The following is an 18,148-nucleotide window of genomic DNA, read 5'->3' on the forward strand; positions in this document are numbered from 1 at the left end:
GCGTGAAAAGTAAATTACTCTTTTGTACACAGTTTGGGCATCAACAATGCTTTTTGCATATCTGCTGTAGTTGTGATACATGAATCATTATGGTTTTGCTGTAAGTCTTCATGAAATGCCTGTCTTGCTTCAGCAGCATTCTGTCTGTGAGCAGGGTACATTTTACACTTCTCACATTCACAGTCTTTACAATCGTGGTTTTCCTCGGGACGTTCCATTCTGTGATTTGTGCAGAATGTACAATCATCACAAGATGGCACTGAGAATGAAATGTTCAATTCGCCGAAAATTTTCCTGAACATTGAATAAGAGACTTTGGTGTTAGTAAAAACATTCTTGTAATCTCTATGCAACTTCTGAATGGAAAGAGATGATGGTAAGTATCGCCTGTTTGGCGCATGCTCGCGCCGGTAGTGGGATACACATGGCCTATGAGATTCTGTAAAGTCTTTTATATTCTGGACTTGATCTTCTGGCAATTTGTTGGAAGGAGGATGTGTGCCCCTCTTGTCCTTGCTGCCTTTTTTGAGGGCAACTCTGACAAAGGAGTCACTTGTGAGTCCAAGAGTGTGTAAAAAGTAGGTCTTGCACACTTCCTTATTATTCATTTTATACTTGAATGTAATACTGTTTTCTCTTTGATTGCCGTTCACCTCCTGTGGCACTGGTTTTGGACCTTTTCTCAACATTTGTCTTGACCCAAAATCTTCGGTCTCTATAGTCCAAACTCCAAAATTCGTTCCAAATTTCTTGCCTTTCCTCTTGTTCATGCAGGTCTTTGCAATTTCAGTGACAGCCACATGGAGCCAATGATAATGACAATGACAATGACAATGAATTTTATTCTTGAACGGCCCCGCCAGGGGGCATGGAAGAATAACAAACAGGTAAATGTTTTTGTGACAAAACAAAGCCATTAATAAAGATGTGATACAAAAAGCATATTATATATACTATGTACATATCATTAACTTCATAAGGCAAACAACGACAGTTAAAAAAAAAGGATCAAATAAGTGAAACAATCGGTACTTAATGGCAAACAGTGGCAGTAGTATCTTACAATATATACAATGTAAAAGGAAAGTAATGACGAGACATCAAAATCTGGCCATTATGATCTGACAGAAATGTGACAATTTCTTTAAAACTCTTATGTTCTTAGAATTAAAAAGCTGCTTCATTTTCAAGACATTCGGTCGGCGAGCATAATAGGTCTTAATTAAAACTTTCCAATCTGTTTCAAAGAACGGACATTTAAACAAAAAATGAAACTCGTCACCTGGATCATTCATTTTACACAAGGTGCAGGATTTAACTTCTTGATTAGGGAGATAACGTCCCTCACTAACAGGTAATCTGTGATTTCCACATCTAAATCTACATAATGCTAACCATTCAAAATAATCAAGTTTAATCAAATATTCCTAAAAAATGTAGCTTTCTTTAAATATCCTATAGTTAGTGCAAAGGCGGTTTCTATTTACTTCCGCACACCAATTCTGCTGACCAATATCATTTAAACGAAGACTGACGGCTGATTCAACCCATTTTAGATTGAGGATAATGGCTCGATCGGACCAAATATTTAATACCGCATTTGTCGAGAATATCTTTCACCTTTACTATCCACTTTGACCTAAAGATTTCTTTATCGTGCAATTGACATATAAAGGTTATAAATAATACAAGACAGTTTCGATCTCCATTTATATTTCCATTTAATCTAAGCCAAAAGTTCACCATGCACTTCTCAATGTTGTAAGTCAGGCTTACCTCCCCTAGCTCACCAAACGCCATACGGTTAACGCTTCAAACCTAAAAGACTCTTAAGAAATTTCTTATAAAACATTTCAATACATTCTAAATTTTCATGACCCCAAACCTCACTTCCATACAGTAAAATTGGAGCAACAAGGACATCAAACAGCTCACATTGCACATCGACTGGCAATAGCGGATGTTTGGTCTTGTCTCTAGCAGTCCAGTTGGCAGCCTGTCTGTATCTCCTCCTACCTGATTCCACTTTACCTGTCATACCAACTGATGTCCCTCCATTATGATGTTCAGCCTGCTCATCTAGCTATGGTGTTTCAATGAGTTGAGGCTGGCTGCTATGTGTGCATTGGTTTGATTTGGCCTGCTCATCTTGCTGTGGTGTTGGAAGAAGGAGAGTCTGGCTGCTACGTGTAGCTTGGTTAGGTACAGCCTGCTCATCTCGCTGTGGTGTTGGAAGGAGTTGAGACTGGGTTCTATGGGTAGCCTTGTCGGGTTCAGCTTCCTCATCTTGCCGTGGTGTCTGGACGAGTTGAGACTGGCTACGTGTAGCTTGGTTAGGTTCAGCTTGCTTGTCTAGCTGTGATGTTTGAAGGAGCCGAGATTGGCTAAGTGTTGCTTGGTTAGGTTCAGCTTGCTTATCTAGCTGTGATGATTGAAGGAGCCGAGATTGGCTAAGTGTTGCTTGGTTAGTTTCAGTTTGCTTATCTTGCTGTAGTGTTGGAAGGAGCTGAGATTGGCCTTGTGGAGCTTGGTGAGGTGCAGCCTGACCATCCCACTGTCGCATTGGAAGGAGTTGAGGTTGGCTCCTATGTATAGCTTGGTTACATTCAGCCTTCTCATCTTCCTGTGGTGTTGGAAGAAGTTGAGTCTGGCTGCTATGTGTAGGTGCTGTTGTAGAGGTAGTGGCTTTCATTGGTGTATTTCCTATTGCGGAGGAAAAGAAAAATTCATATCATACCTCCATGAAATTTAATAATAATTTTGATTTAAGAGACAGTTTAAGAATATGGTGGATGGATTAATAAAAGGCATTTTCCAAAATATGTCACCGCCATTTGCGTACAAAAGCCCTTGGCTGAAGGATAAATTCACAAAATTAATGAAGATCATGCATTTAAACAAGATATCTCTGAATTTGCTAAACTGATGGTACATATAACCAGTTACACTTTATACTTTGATGTTATTTTAAGTTTCCAGTTTTTTGAAGCACTAAGTGATAATCATGAAGTATAATTTTCTCCAGGTTCATTTTCACATTCCATCACACATTCTGAATGCATGCAGGGCCATGCAGCTCAGATATTTAAAATCTCGGTGATGTTAGATTATGCCTATAAACATATCCTATCATATATGCATTAAAGTATGTATGTATTTTTATATTTACTTTATTTATTTTGTCACTTATTTGTTGCCAATTAAATATCGACTAAACAATTAAGTGAAGTTCGTTCAATATCTAAAAGATTTTTAATTATGAACTTAAGTACGAAAAAAACAAAACTTCAAAGAATCAAACCAGTCAAACTTTGAATAAGTTACAAACAGTCAATTAACTTGATTTTTAATATAATATACCTTTTCCCATCAAATATTCAAATACATGTATTATAAATGCAATAATCAAAGTCAAATGTACTGTTTTGGTTTACAAACATTAACAGTATTTTAATTATAAATTTGATGGTTTTGTGGTTTTGCAACAGTTTCAATATTCAAAATTCTTGCAATATATTTTTGTTAACTTGACCTAAAAACCCTAAGGTGCACCAATAAAATAATACCAACTTTACATGGGGATGGAAATATAAAGCCCCGCGATGAGGGAGATCACGCGTGAGTAATCATGTTGATAAAGAGTTCGTCGGCAAGTGGTAATCAATGACGAGGTCGTTGTCGGAGAAAATCAATGTCGTTCGAGACCAATTTGCAGAAAGCGTGGAGTTCGAGGAGTTAACAGTCTTGGCCAATGGCCGGTGTCTACGAAGAAGACATGGAGCTTACTTAGCCCAGCTAAGTTTGCATTAAGACGAGGAACGGGATGACTGTATAAAAATATACCAAAATGCCTTCTAAAAAGTGTTCTTAACATTATCAAATACAATTACTGTTGCTTTAAAAGGAAACCGATTAACCATCAATATGTAATTATGAACAATTCACTTTACGGTCATTTAATGTGTCTGTATAACAATTGGGTTTTTTTTTGAAAGGCAATTGCCAAATACAAGCATAAAAAGTGGACTCAATCTGAAGTGTCAATTTGCATAAAAAGCAGACACATTTTGAAGTGTCAAATAGCATAAAAACTATTGTTTACACAGATTATATTCAATTGATACACGCAAAAGAAACCTCATAATTGCAACCGTATAGACAAATGCAAAACTATACGATAATACTTATACTGAGCAATTAATGTCATTTTGTCTTATCACAAAATGAAAATAATGATTTCATCTGCCATACTTCCAGAGCTCTGTACAAAAGACTAACAAACGTTTTAACAAGAAATGTAATTAATGTAGTAGCACTTATCAACAACACTATTGTAATTGCTTTCCATAAAGTATCCAAAATTCATAACAGTTTGAAATTGTAAATGTTAAATCTACTGCAATGTGACAAAGATTTTTGAGCATTAAAACAATTCCTTTTTGTGCTGTCAAATTACACAATCTATATCATTACAGCTGCTTAACAAATACATAAAATGTCAACTTACGGAAATCTCTGTGGTCTTGGGTTTGGAGATGTGCTTTGGTGTGCTGTGGCAGCCAAAAGGAAGTCCCGAAAATTGCAAGTCTGAAAATTACTCGCTAGTGGGGGTATCCAAGTCGAGGCTTTTTCACACCCAGAATTCACACAAATCCAGTCACACCACTGTGAGGATGAAGAGCTCAACCTCTCAACTCAAAGGTTCAATATGGAGTGCACCGATTTTCCCTCACACAACTCTCTCCTAAACACAGGACTGCACACACCCAAAAACTTAACCAATTATCTCCTACCCTGCCAAGTAACCTAGCAACTGAAAAACAATTTAATTACCGCATTCCTATGCCTATATAAACTGTGCACAGCCCCAGCACAGCTAGCTAAAACACCTGACTGAGGCTTTGTTAAAATTAGCCAAGTGCGGAGACCTACTACAGCACTAGTCCGAATAAAAGAGAATGCAAATGAGTATGCCTTGCCAGAGTGAGTTTAAGAAAAAGAAATGCAAATGCAAATGAGTTTCCCTTGCCAGAATGAGCTTAGGGAACAGGGTGACATATTTATTATATTTTATATTATATCTTTGGTGGTGTTCATTTATTGTCGTTTACTGAGGTCAATTATAAAAAATTCCCCTTAAACCTAATCCCACGGGGAGGGGGGGGGGGGCTATTTTGGCCCCACCTCGACGTTTCGCATGATTATTTCGTGAGATGTTTTCACCGCAGCATTTTATGACTTTTTTCTTTCAAGTATCGCGCAACTTTTGAGACATAATTTGTTGCTCCCGGGCATACCGTTTTGAAGCCACGCCCCTTAGAAAAAAATTTGTCTACCCCAAAATTGCTCAAAAACTTGATTTTGTGTACAAATCCAATGTAAATTATGTATTTGCAAATAATTCGTATTCAAATTTATATTTGTATTTTCAATGGCTGATAATGATTTATTTTAGTTTGATTATGCTTTAAAAAGTTTATGCGAGAAATTTCGATGAAAAAACAACAAAAACAAAAAGTCAAAAAACAAAGAAATAAATGAGAAATTCAGGAAACAATGAAATACATAAGAAATAATTATGAAGCAGAATTTTCGCTTCAATATTATTGTCAATGATACTGAAAAGAATATTTTCACCAAAAATTAGAAGTCTTGGAGCTGTATTTTGTGATTTAAAGGCAAAACATTATTTTGGCATAAATTAGCATAAATTAATCAATATAACATACAAAAATAATAACCCGGTGGGATTGGGGTTAGTTAATATTTAACACATATTATTTCAATTTAGATGAATTCTAAATGAGATAACATTGCAGTGACATCAAGGCTTGTCCCACCTTTTACATCTGGTGCATGTAACATCTGGTATAGTTCTGCTATGACTTCGGCAGTACTTCCAGTTCTGACGCTGTCTATGTTATAGCTCCAAAGTGACCCTGTCAGGTAAAACGAAGAAAAAAAAAATCACTGTTAATATTCCTGTACATATCACTGAATGAAGGTCAGCTGACATCCCACATACACTTCCAGTAGAATCTCTTCTAATGATGTTCGTTCAATAACATGAATTAGAACAAGGCAAGTGCCATAATGTGTTTCACTCATAAACATACAATAGAAATTGAGCCATAATACTTAATATTTAGCCCTAAAGGTTCATTGACCCCTGCCTGTGATCTTTGACCTCCTGGTAAGATTTGTAAGATTTGTAAGATTTGTAAGATTTGTAAGATTTGTAAGATTGTATTGACTCTATCGACCCCCTCTCGGGGTATGAGAGTACAAACATATTTACAATATATGAATACAAAAATATAAGTGATAATGTACATGTACAGATGTACATGTGAAAATAACTGATATAAATAAATATGTTTAAAAAACAAGGCGTAAAGGACGTTTAACTACTCTACCACTATGTGTACAAACATTCACATCTACTTTGCTTTCTACAAAACTACTGTCTTTTTTCTTTGGTATTGAAGAGAACTGAAACATAATCTGACAAATTTGGCTAGTTTTTTTTTCAAATGGCAAGCATTAGTTGAATTGAATACTAGTAATTTGGCCATATGTAATGCACTTGGTCTACTGGCCCTCAAGCTATTGTACTTGGTAAATACAATAATCTCTCTTTGTTGAAAAAGGGACAAACAAAAATATAATGAAATTCATCCCCTATATCGTCGGATGAACATAATAGTAAAATGCAATTCATCTGTCAGGCTTGCATCAAACCTGCCCTTATTAACAGGTAATCCATTAGATCTACATCTAAATTTACTTAATGTAATGTAATCTTTCTTACACAAGACCTGTAAATACTTCTCTAACATTAGATTATCCTTAAACATTCTATAATTTGTACAGATTCTATTTGACCATGTTGCTGCTCTCCACTCTTGAATAAACATTATATCTAACTTTTAAGGTGTGTGAAACCCATGCAGCACTAAATCCACCCCCTTGTGCTAACCACACATTCCCTAGCCCTGCATAATAAAATATATTTGCGATGAATAATAACTATTGTGATTATGACGGGGAGTGTATGTCTCCTTGAAATGCAGAAGAAATTTGAAAATTGTACATGAGTGTTTGGTTTCTTTTCCCTTGACTAATCTCAACCAGAATCCAATCATTCAACATTTAATATAGTTCAAAATTACTCCTCATCCAATTTCCCCATAAACCATACAATCAGGAGTACATTCGTTCACAAGCAAAATTTTTCTTAAGAATTTCCTATGGAAGATTTCAATTTGGTCTATGCACTCATAACCCCAAACTTCACAACCATAGAGTAAAACAGGTAAAACAAGATGATCAAATAGATGGCACCGTGTGTCCACAGAGAGCTGTAACTTTTTAGCCTTGACCAACATGCTATAAAGTGCTTTTCTAGCTTGTGTGACTTGTTTAGAAATTGCCTTTTTAAAACTACCATTATAATTGAATTTAACTCCAAGGTACACAAAGTCATCTACAACCTCAAGTGGATCACCAGCATAAACGAATTCAGGAATTCTTCTAACCTTCCCACGGGAGAAAATAACAATTTTAGTCTTGCTTGCATTTACAGTCAAGCGCCATGTCTGACAATAACTATCTACAGCATCAAGAGCTTTTTGCAACTCCTCCGGAGTTTCTGCTAAATTATTGTGTCATCTGCATAAAGTAAACAAGAAAGATTTAAAGCTTTTTTGACATTATCAGAATCCAGGTGGTAAGAAATCTCACTTTCCAAATATTTAAGGCCACCATAAACAAGGCTGGAAAAAAAATTTCTAATGTATTCTTGAAAATCATTCAGATAAATGGTAAATAAAAGCGGGGAAAGGTTTTCACCCTGTCGTACACCAGTGCTACAAGTAAAAAACTCTGACATCTCCCCCTAACCGCCACACATGATTTAGCACTAACTCCCCATGGGACATTAACCATCCAAGTGTGGTCATAAATGGACCTATGGATAAAAAATTATGAGCCATAATAGAAACGTGCCACAAAAACTGAACATTTGGCCCTTAAAGTGTGTTGACCCCTGCCTGTGACCTTTGACCTTGTGGTGACCATCAACTCCCCAAGGGACATCTTCAACCAAGTTTGTTCACAAACGGACCTATGGATCAAAAGTTATGAACCATAATAGAAATGCGCCACAAAAACTTAAAGCCAGTGGTTAACATTGTGGTTGATCGACTTAACAAATTCTAAAACTGAGCTGCATGACCTAGCTGTCTGATTCCGTTCAGTTGGATGAAACAAGAGCCCCAGGGGCACGACGCTCACCCGAGTTATCGCAGTCAATACACTTGATGCAATTTCCCATTGTATTATAAGGTTCCTTCTCCCTTTTGCTAGGAGGAGCCACCCCCCCCCCCCCCAACATACAAAGAAGGATGATTCCCAGCAATTTGGTTGAAATCATGTTTGGGTAAAATCTGCCCAGTAGTTTTGAAAAAGATGAAAATGTGCCCCCCCCCCCCAAGTGGGTATTGCTATAAGTAACTTACATATATATTCTTCAGCTATATGAAGATATCCACGTACAACATATCTTGACGGTAATGCTTTATGGTCTGGAACACAAATTTCTCCTATTTCCCCACCCCCAAGGATGATCCTCATCCAGTTTGGTTGAAATCAGCCCACTGGGTCTTGCCATGGTCAAACTATATTCTTCATATATAAAGGTATCAATCTACACACAGAAAATCTTGTTTGTACTGCTTTGGGGTCTGGAGAAGCAGATTTTTAAAATTTATCCCCTTCAGGGCCCTCCCCCTTGGCCCCCCCCCCCCCCCCCCCCCCTGGGGGCCACATGCTCCTCATGACATCAACTTGCTTATTAAAAAATTAATGATCAAGAAATGTAAAAAAAAAAAGAATAAATATTTCAAACCGTAATAACTTCCATATTTACAGAGGAAAATCTTTTGAGAATTAAAAAGGTGACAAATAGATATCATGTGTATACTCACCCAAGCAGTTATTTGTGATTTCGTCGATGAAATTAACGAGCTCGCGTTCGTCTGTCTTCTCGTCTCCCTGTGGTGTTGGACAGAGTTGAGACTTGCTGATTTGTGTCGCTTGGTATAATTCAGGCTGGTCGTCTAGCTGTACATGTGGCGTTGAAAGGAGTTGAGACTGCCTGCTATGTGTAGCTTGGCTGGGTTCAGTTTGCTCGTCTAGCAGTGATGTTTGGATGAGTTGAGACTGGCTACGTGTAGCTTGGTTAGGTTCAGTTTGCTCATCTAGCAGTGATGTTTGAAGGAGCTGAGACTGGCTATGTGAAGCTTGGTTAGGTTCAGTTTGCTTATCTAGCAGTGATGTTTGAAGGAGCTGAGACTGGCTATGTGAAGCTTGGTTAGGTTCAGTTTGCTCATCTAGCAGTGATGTTTGAAGGAGCTGAGACTGGCTATGTGAAGCTTGGTTAGGTTCAGTTTGCTTATCTAGCAGTGATGTTTGAAGGAGCTGAGACTGGCTATGTGAAGCTTGGTTAGGTTCAGCTTGCTCATCTAGCAGTGATGTTTGAAGGAGCTGAGACTGGCTACGTGTAGCTTGGTTAGGTTCAGTTTGCTCATCTAGCTGTGATGTTTGAAGGAGTTGAGACTGGCTATGTGTAGCTTGGTTAGGTTCAGCTTGCTCATCTAGATGTGATGTTTGAAGGAGTTGAGACTGGCTACGTGTAGCTTGGTTAGGTTCAGCTTGCTCATCTAGCAGTGATGTTTGAAGGAGCTGAGACTGGCTACGTGTAGCTTGGTTAGGTTCAGTTTGCTCATCTAGCTGTGATGTTTGAAGGAGTTGAGACTGGCTATGTGTAGCTTGGTTAGGTTCAGCTTGCTCATCTAGATGTGATGTTTGAAGGAGTTGAGACTGGCTACGTGTAGCTTGGTTAGGTTCAGCTTGCTCATCTAGCAGTGATGTTTGAAGGAGCTGAGACTGGCTACGTGTAGCTTGGTTAGGTTCAGTTTGCTCATCTAGCAGTGATGTTTGAAGGAGTTGAGACTGGCTATGTGTAGCTTAATTGGCTGGGTTCAGCTTGCTCATCTAGCTGTACAGATGTTTGAAGGAGCTGAGACTTGCTACATGTAGTTTGGTTAAGTTCAGCCTGCTCATCCATCCATGGCATTGAAAGTAATTAAGACTGGCTGCTATGCGTCCCTTGGTTAGGTTCAGTCTGCCCATCATGGTGTGTTGGTGGGTGATGGGGCAGGCCAGGACACAAATCTATAAAATTTACATTTTGATTATCTCATGTAAAGTTTTTCATTTTTCTCAGATCAAATGATCCCTATTTTCTAGTTCAAAGACCAGTCATTTCTGGCTAAATGACCCTTGAACATGGGTATGGGTTTAGAGGCTTCGGCCGCACACCCCCGTCAGAACGCAATCTAACCTACAAATGTATCTTTTTTTTTCTTCTTGCTCATCCTTCACTCTCTTTCTCTTTCTCCACCACAAAGGCTACTACAAAAGTCCTGCCGAGTCGGAGGAGCTGGCTAAATCAGTTGATAGCAGCGGGGGTGTCTACTTTGTCCCGGCATTCAAGGGGTTACTGGTGAGTTGACGCTGCCACCCTAGATCTCATCCTAGCGTGCGTTCCAGCACTCTCCCTAAACATACCTCCATAACTCGCAGGTACACTTTCTTCACAGAGCATTCAAATGTTCCAAATCTAGCATACTGTAGTATGGTACATGTACAGTACACATTAGATTGGTTCAATTTGGTTTGCTTTTGAGCACTCAAACGTGGCCCGAGAATGGGAGATGCTTTTTAGATGCTTTGCTTTTGCTTCATGATATATTTCACTTGGACTGTGTCCAGACATTTCTGAATACTTTGTTCATGTCCATCTATGCTACTCATTGCTACTTGACCTTTGACCTCCCACAGGCCCCCGTCAATGATCTTTGTGCTTGTGCCTGCCTGGTAGGCCTGACGCCCAAAACCAGACCCGCCCATGTGACCAGGGCCATGCTGGAGTCAATTATGTTTAGGTAAAGAAAGCCTTACCTACCTCTTGTCAATCTCTTGCACCAGGTCAGTTTAAGTACTCTTTTTCTTGTTCTCCTTGAAAATCAGTCCAGTTTAATTTTTTTTTTTCAAACACTTGCAATAATGTCATCCTGCACCGCATGTGTGAATGGCATGTGGAGAAATTTTTTTATCCCATAATGCAACTCGTCAAGGTTAGGTCGGCACACTCAGGTGCCTGGGGTCATGATTTGGTAATTGTTCAGACATTTACAGGGTGGAGATTCAAAGCGATTCATTTGTAGTCGAGTGATATATATATTTTTTTTTTTTTGGGGGGGGGATGTGTGAACAGTACCAAGGAACATTGATTTTTTGCGTCATGATGCAAAAACCGATGACTCCTGTGTGTGAATGCGTCTACTGAGTCAAGAAGGTCCCAACTCATGAATAGCTTTCTTTTTACTTTGTGGTGATGCTCGTGTTCTTGTGTATTTTATTCTAGGTGTAAACAGCTGTATGAACTCCAGAAGGTGGTGAGCAGGGTTAAACTCAATCCAACTATCAGGTGAGTCATTTTTTCATTTCATTTCATTCATTTATTTATACACGGCACATACTTCAGTCCGAAGACTGTTCTTCCGCAGGTCCGTGCGGATAAAAAATACAACATAGATATACATTTTATACAGAAATGAAAAAAGAAACCAAACAAACAAAAAACAAAACTCATACATAAAAACAACAAAAAACATATAGAAAAAAAACACAACAACATGGTGGTGAAACTGCGACACACATTTCGACAGAAACAAACATGATCAATCAGAGATAACCGTGTACAATTATTATACAAGTACATCGCCGTAGTTTAAAATGAAAGAGGCGAAAACAAATGAGAGTTCAGGAGAGAGAGAGAATGAGGGAGACAGACAGAAAGAGAAACAGAGAGAGAGAGAGAGAGAGAGAGAGGAGAGATAAGGAGAGAGTAGCCCATACAAAGGGGGAAAACTGAAAAAGTTGTCAATTAACAGTTTCGGTCAAGTGCATTTTTAAAGCTTACAAACGTTGGTTTTTGTTTCAATTCCAATGATAACTTATTCCAATGCATTGACCCAGAATATGTCAAACTTTTATGTTTGAAACAAGTCTTAATCAAAGGTAACACAAAATTTAACGATGAATTCCTTACGTTATAGCTGAAAACTTTAAGTCAGACTGAACCTTCTCCTCCGCTTTGATTCGTTTAACCCTTCAAATACTGTGCTTTGTTTGCAGAGTGCCACACGTATTGGAGCACTTTTTTTTGCCAGTTGGTTCAGATGTCTGGAAATGAATTGCCATGATTAGAGATTACCTAATCCCCCTTATCACTATTGCAGGGTTCGATATCAACTGTGACCCACTGGCCCAGGGCCACTAAAAAATTGGTGTAGGGCTACCAAATTTATCTTTTGATGGCACGATTGGGCGACAAAGATTCCAAATGAATTGTCACTCTTGCTTTCATTTGAGGCCACTGCATATCTTCTTCGGGCCACCAAAATTTCAGATTTAAAGATTTCAGTGGCCCGAACAGGCCACCAGACTAAAAAAGTTAGAGTCGAGCCCTGCCTATTATGTCACCGTGGCCTTCCTATTGGACTGTGGCACATTGCTATTACAGAGCTGCCAACTATTACGGATTTCCCGTAATTGTTACGGGAAATGATCACGATTACGGGAGTACGGAATGTCGCCTCAAAATTACGGTTTTTGGAAATTCCGATAATGCCCTATCGCCTATGCAGCAACTGCAATATACTAGCAGACTACACACTGTACATGTTTCATTCATTCTCCATTGCCTGGTTGCCCGCATTTGTGTGTGTCGGTGTCTGTGTACTCGACGTGTGTGTTCGTAGCTTCCATTATAGAAAAGTGTGCGCACACGCAATTCGCTGCTTGCGTACTGTGTACACCGAACGGAAATTCGCGCGCGTGAATCCCTGTCGCCTACGGACCCTGGATGTTTCCATCGATCGCCATGGGATCCCCATGTGTGGCCGGCCGGCTGGGGACCGGAGCGCGAGTACTTAGTTTAGCTACACACTGTAGCCAGCTGCCACTCTAGACAGTACCCTATTTCGTTTTCAGTCGGGGTAGAAGCGCTCCGTTGTGCAATGTCTGCTTCTTTTTCTCTACTTCTTCCGTTTTTCCCTTGCCTCCCAAGTACGAAATGATTTTTAGAGTGTTGTGTGTGTTTTTTGTAACGTTATTGCATCATTTTTTTCTGCAAGGAAGAGGTGAGTTTCTGTTCGTGTACTGATGATGTGCACTGCAGTATGTGCAGATGAAAAGCGTTCGAACTTTCTTTCCCCGAGTATCGTGGAAACTCGATGTATTTCTAGGCCTATAAAAGGAGATCTCATGTAACAGAATACTTATAACAAACTATTTTCCGGTCAAAGTGAATTAATTTCCCTTGTTTTGTATCGTTTATTGACGATCTCAAGGATCTCGTCGTAATACCGAATTTCCAATGTGTAGATCTATTTGATTTTCGCGTAGCTTTCGGTGCTGCAAACTTTTGCTAGGGCCTATAAATCTTACTACAAAACTTATCGTTCTATTTCTGTTGTTTCTCACACCTCGTTTGGTACGATTTCTTCCATTTTATATCACTTTATCCGTTCTCTTTATGCTTTGAAATATTTAAACGTAATTCTTTCAAGTGTCTCGCACTGTAATTTTCGTAACGGCGATTTCTCCGCTTTCGTGCTATACTTTTTCGAATCGAAGCGACGTGTGTTATCTTTTCTAAATATTTGTGTTGTTGGGAGGTGTTGATACTTTGTACTTGTTATACTTATTCATTTTCCTCGGTGTTAATCTCGAGGGACTATGCGTGTTTCTTAATGTTAATAGGAAAAGGCTAAAATGATATGAGTGATGTCTGATGGTGATGATGAAAACCGTATGCTGGTACAAAAAGACGTCTACTGTGAATGCTGAGCGTACGTGCCGTTCGTTTTATTTCACTTCCCTCTTAGTCTTATTCTTCTTTCCCCCTTACTCTTCTTTCCCTCCAAAGAATGATAAAAAAGAAATTACATACACCTCACAACAAAAAGATTCACGATCTACCAACCTTCGTAAAGTTAAATCTAAATGTTCAATATCAGCAAAGAATAAGGGGAAAGCACGAATGACAATAAATTAGAGCGAAGAGATTGTGAAATACTGAATACACGCAGTCTCTTCGGCTCGAAGAAACTTGACACCCACCCGGCCTCTCCCCTTGTGGAAATTTCCAGAAAAACAGATGCCACACCCAGGTGCATGCCAGACGAAAGAATGCGCGCACTGGAATAAACAGCGTGTTAGTATCCTGGAAATATCGATCGAAGAACCAGCTCATTAGTTGAATTAAAGGAATCATTGCAAAGATATCGTGATTCTATATCCTTTCTTTTGGCGCATAGTAGGAAACATCAAACAGTCGAATATATTGTACTTAATCGAATATCTTATGTTCCCTGAACAATAAAAAAGGATCGATTAATCAGTCAATTAAAAATGCAATCACGGAAATACTTAGAAGATCTCGTATGCCCAGACAAATTCACTACGATTAGGTCCAATGAGATGCAGTCATCACCTGGTTAGACAGCAAAATCATGACAATTAATTTCAGTTCACGCTCATCATAACTGCTTATTACTTTTCAAAGTCTTGGCTATCAACATTCGTTCGTAGGTGTTTTTTTGTTTGTTTGTTTGTTTTGTATGTTTTTCCTCGTGAAAGACGTAATGACTTTTTCGTATCGAATTTAAACTCCATGTTTACCGTAAACAAGCCATTCAGCTCAGCTATGGCGCATTCGATCCATCGAACTTGCAGTAACCTCTTAGGCAGGAGCACATGGGTCTTTCCTTTAAACTTGAAAGTGAAACCACGTGTTTGCACATTGGCGCAGCCACACACAGCGCGGCATTTTTGCGATCATCTATAGCAGAGTTTCCGATTCCAGTCAGGGTAAAAGAAATTGGAATACATCGGAAAATACTGATGTTTAAAATCCAGTAAAATGATAAAGCCTGAAAACAACGCGTGATTATGTTTTATAGTAAACAATAGTTGGAAACACCGAAGAGAGTTTTGCATTCGCTCACACAGAAGCTTTCTTGAGAAGATGAAAGCATCCCCCCTCCCCTGCTAGATAGTGGAAGCTTCCATAACCAGCCCAGCAAGTTTCTGGAGGTACATACATGCACTTGTACACATGCATTGCGCGAGAAAGCAATCAATCAACGCTGAACATTGCGTAGCTTGGATTCTTTATCGTGCTGGTGTCCAGCTCGATACTTCGGCATGTGTCGTAATGTTTTGTTTAGAGCCTGTAGGCCTCATATGTCGACGAGTTTAATTCAAAATAGCAAAAAGAGGGAGATGGAAAAATTACGGATTCTGGTGGAAAAATACGGATTTTGGAGCTGCTGAGTCCGGATTCGTGCTTCCAAAGGTTGGCAGCTCTGCTATTATACCTTTGGCTTTGCTAACTTTACAAATAGGTCAAGTTATGGATTGATTACAGAATGCTGATGAAAAATCTTAGCGAGCTTAGCGAAGTGCCCTTGCAGGTCAAGGGTCAAAGCATATTACCAGACATTGCTGAGTGTCCAGTTACACTGTTCTGTTCTTGTTCTACTTTTATCAGTATGAGGATGATAATGGCCTATAATCTAGCCGGGGGATACCGCTATTGTCTATGCTGTTGCGCTAAACATCTGATACAGCGAGACTGTTGTCTTTACTAAGCAATACCTCTGATACGGTGAGACTACCTACAGTGGATGCGCGCGGAGCATCCACGGCCTCGTGTATATCCAATCATCTTGCTTTAGTCATTGTTTTCTTAATATGGATTATGAATCAGTGGCAGTTTTTTGTACAAAAACTTCCACCGATTCATAATCAATGATAAGAAAACAATGAAGTCCTATAAAAGCAAGACAAGTCGACAAAGGCAGATGCTTCATGCGCATCCACTGTTCATCGTCTTGCCACATCAGACGTATCGCTTAGCAAAGACAACAGTCTCGCCGTATCAGATGTTAAGCGCAACAGCATAGACAATAGCTGCATCCTCCACCTAGAATGTAAGGGTGGATGATGAGAGAAAAATTTCCAAGTCTGAGTGATCTGTATTTTTTCTCTTGCCTAAGTTCTGATGTCCATCTATCACTACTCTCATCCAAAGGGTCAACGGCGGTGCGAGTCAGAACAACTTTCTCCTGCAGCTAGCGGCGAATCTCTTGAAGAATCCCATAGAGAGGGCAAGCAATCTGGACATGTCGTGCCTCGGGGCCGCCTTCCTAGCTGGACTCTCTGCTGGTATGCATCTCCCCCCTTTTGTCTTTGACTGCCCCTGCAAAAATGTTGCACCAGATATGGTGTCATTTCTGATAAAAACTAGTGAACCGTGAGCATGTGAGAATCTTGGCAAAATCTAGTTGAATGTCACTTGATTATTGATAGTACATCATATGATCTCTTAACCCGTTGGGGACGAGTCCCGAGTATACTCAGGAAGGGGTCTATGGGAAATACGTGTTGTGGCAAAATCAGTCCGTCCCAAACGGGTTAACAACAGCTAAAAATTGTTTGTCTTAGGTTTTGTGACTGCGAAATTTATTGAAAAGCCCTCACGTCATGATGATTGCATCTTTAAAAGAATTTTACATTTGTGACAGTATATGAGCAAGTGAAATAAATCAAGAAAGTCACTATCATTTTGAGATCTTTTCATTTCAGTTTGATTTATTCATATCACTTTTCATTTCCCTTAAGAGATTTGAAGGGGCTGGATTGTCACAATGGGTAAACAATGATGCTACACACAACATCACAAGGTGTGACCAATTCAGTCATTTTCTTCTTTTTAAGAAAAGTATAATGGAATATAATATGCTGACTCTTGGATATTGGCAACAATAGTGAAAGTTTTTCCCTCAAGTACTGTAAAAGTGGAAATTTTCGCAGTGTTCAAATTTTCGCGGTGTTCAAATTTTCGCGCATTTTGCGCAACCAGAAACTAGCACGAAAATAAAAGCACGCGAATATTTTTGCTTGCCATACGTGCCTGTGCGTGATGTCTTGATTCCGCGGAATTAAAAACACGCGAAACTCTTCCGACCCGGCCAAGCGCGAAAAATTAGTCACGCGAAAATATCCACTTTTACAGTAGTCAAATTATGTCTCTGAGGATGCTGACTATAGGACCCTATACCTGATTTGAGAGAGGGCTGTATGGAATATGAAAAACCACAGAAACAGAAATTGAGAAGCAAGATGCTCTGAATTTCCATTCTCTGCAGGGGTGTGGAAGGACAAGGAGGAACTAAAACGTCTGAGGAAGACGGACGTCACCTTTCAGCCGCAGCCAATCACGGGCGAGGAGCGGGAATTCGGGATGTGGGAGCGGGCGTTGCAGAGGGGCGCAAAGTGGTACACAGACTGACGGGGCCTGGCCACCTCCAAGCGTCTGTGGCTGTCCACACAGGTTCCCATGATGGCTTCAACAATTAGGGATTTTTGTGAGTGCCTTAAAAAAAATGCAGTTATCATGTGATAGCGATTCTCTCACTTGAAGTAAGTGGAAATGAAACAAAATTATGATGGGAAAAATGAGTGAAAGTTATTATCAAGTGGAAAAAAATTGTTTTAAACTGAGATTTAGGGAAATAGCATGTCTTTCTCAAAAAGAGTGTTGCAGTTGATATGGTGAGGTGTCTTAATTGCAGGTGCAAACCAGGAAACGACCAAGCTGACGCAAGTGCATTTATTGTTTGCTCAGTAGCTACAGTCATTGTAATCGACAATCATTCCAAACATCCAAAGCCATGGGAATTCCACAGATATTCTTGAGGGAAAAACACCTTTGAGTTTGACTGACACCTTCAGTGTACCTTTCTCGAGGAGTCTTTGCGTAGAATTGATTGTAGCATGATCGTCGGACTAGAGAAACCTTTTGAATAAGGTGCAGCACTGTTGGCTGTGGAAAGGTTAACTACTCACTGTACTTAAACCCTTAGTGTGCCAAGGTGGCACCAAGCAAATATTCGCCACACTTTTTACCAGTATTTACATGTAGTTAATTTCTTCAAACTTGTCCGAATCT

The 18,148-nt window shown here is 39.4% G+C and overlaps 1 protein-coding gene across 1 annotated transcript in view; it reads left to right on the plus strand.

The window, feature by feature from the left end:
- Window positions 1-17,488, plus strand: part of LOC139741876 (glycerol kinase 5-like) — a 34,427-nt gene extending 16,939 nt beyond the window's left edge. Inside the window, exons 12-16 of the mRNA XM_071652451.1 lie at window positions 10,473-10,567; window positions 10,906-11,009; window positions 11,492-11,554; window positions 16,229-16,362; window positions 17,346-17,488. Coding sequence (XP_071508552.1) covers window positions 10,473-10,567; window positions 10,906-11,009; window positions 11,492-11,554; window positions 16,229-16,362; window positions 17,346-17,488 — 539 coding nt within the window. The remainder of the gene's footprint in view (window positions 1-10,472; window positions 10,568-10,905; window positions 11,010-11,491; window positions 11,555-16,228; window positions 16,363-17,345) is intronic.
- The last annotated feature ends 660 nt before the right edge of the window (window positions 17,489-18,148 follow it).

The sequence above is a fragment of the Diadema antillarum genome, unplaced genomic scaffold, assembly GCF_040938485.1.
Source record: "Diadema antillarum isolate AM-2024a unplaced genomic scaffold, OU_Dant_1.0 seq00000960_RagTag, whole genome shotgun sequence".
Taxonomy (NCBI): domain Eukaryota; kingdom Metazoa; phylum Echinodermata; class Echinoidea; order Diadematoida; family Diadematidae; genus Diadema; species Diadema antillarum.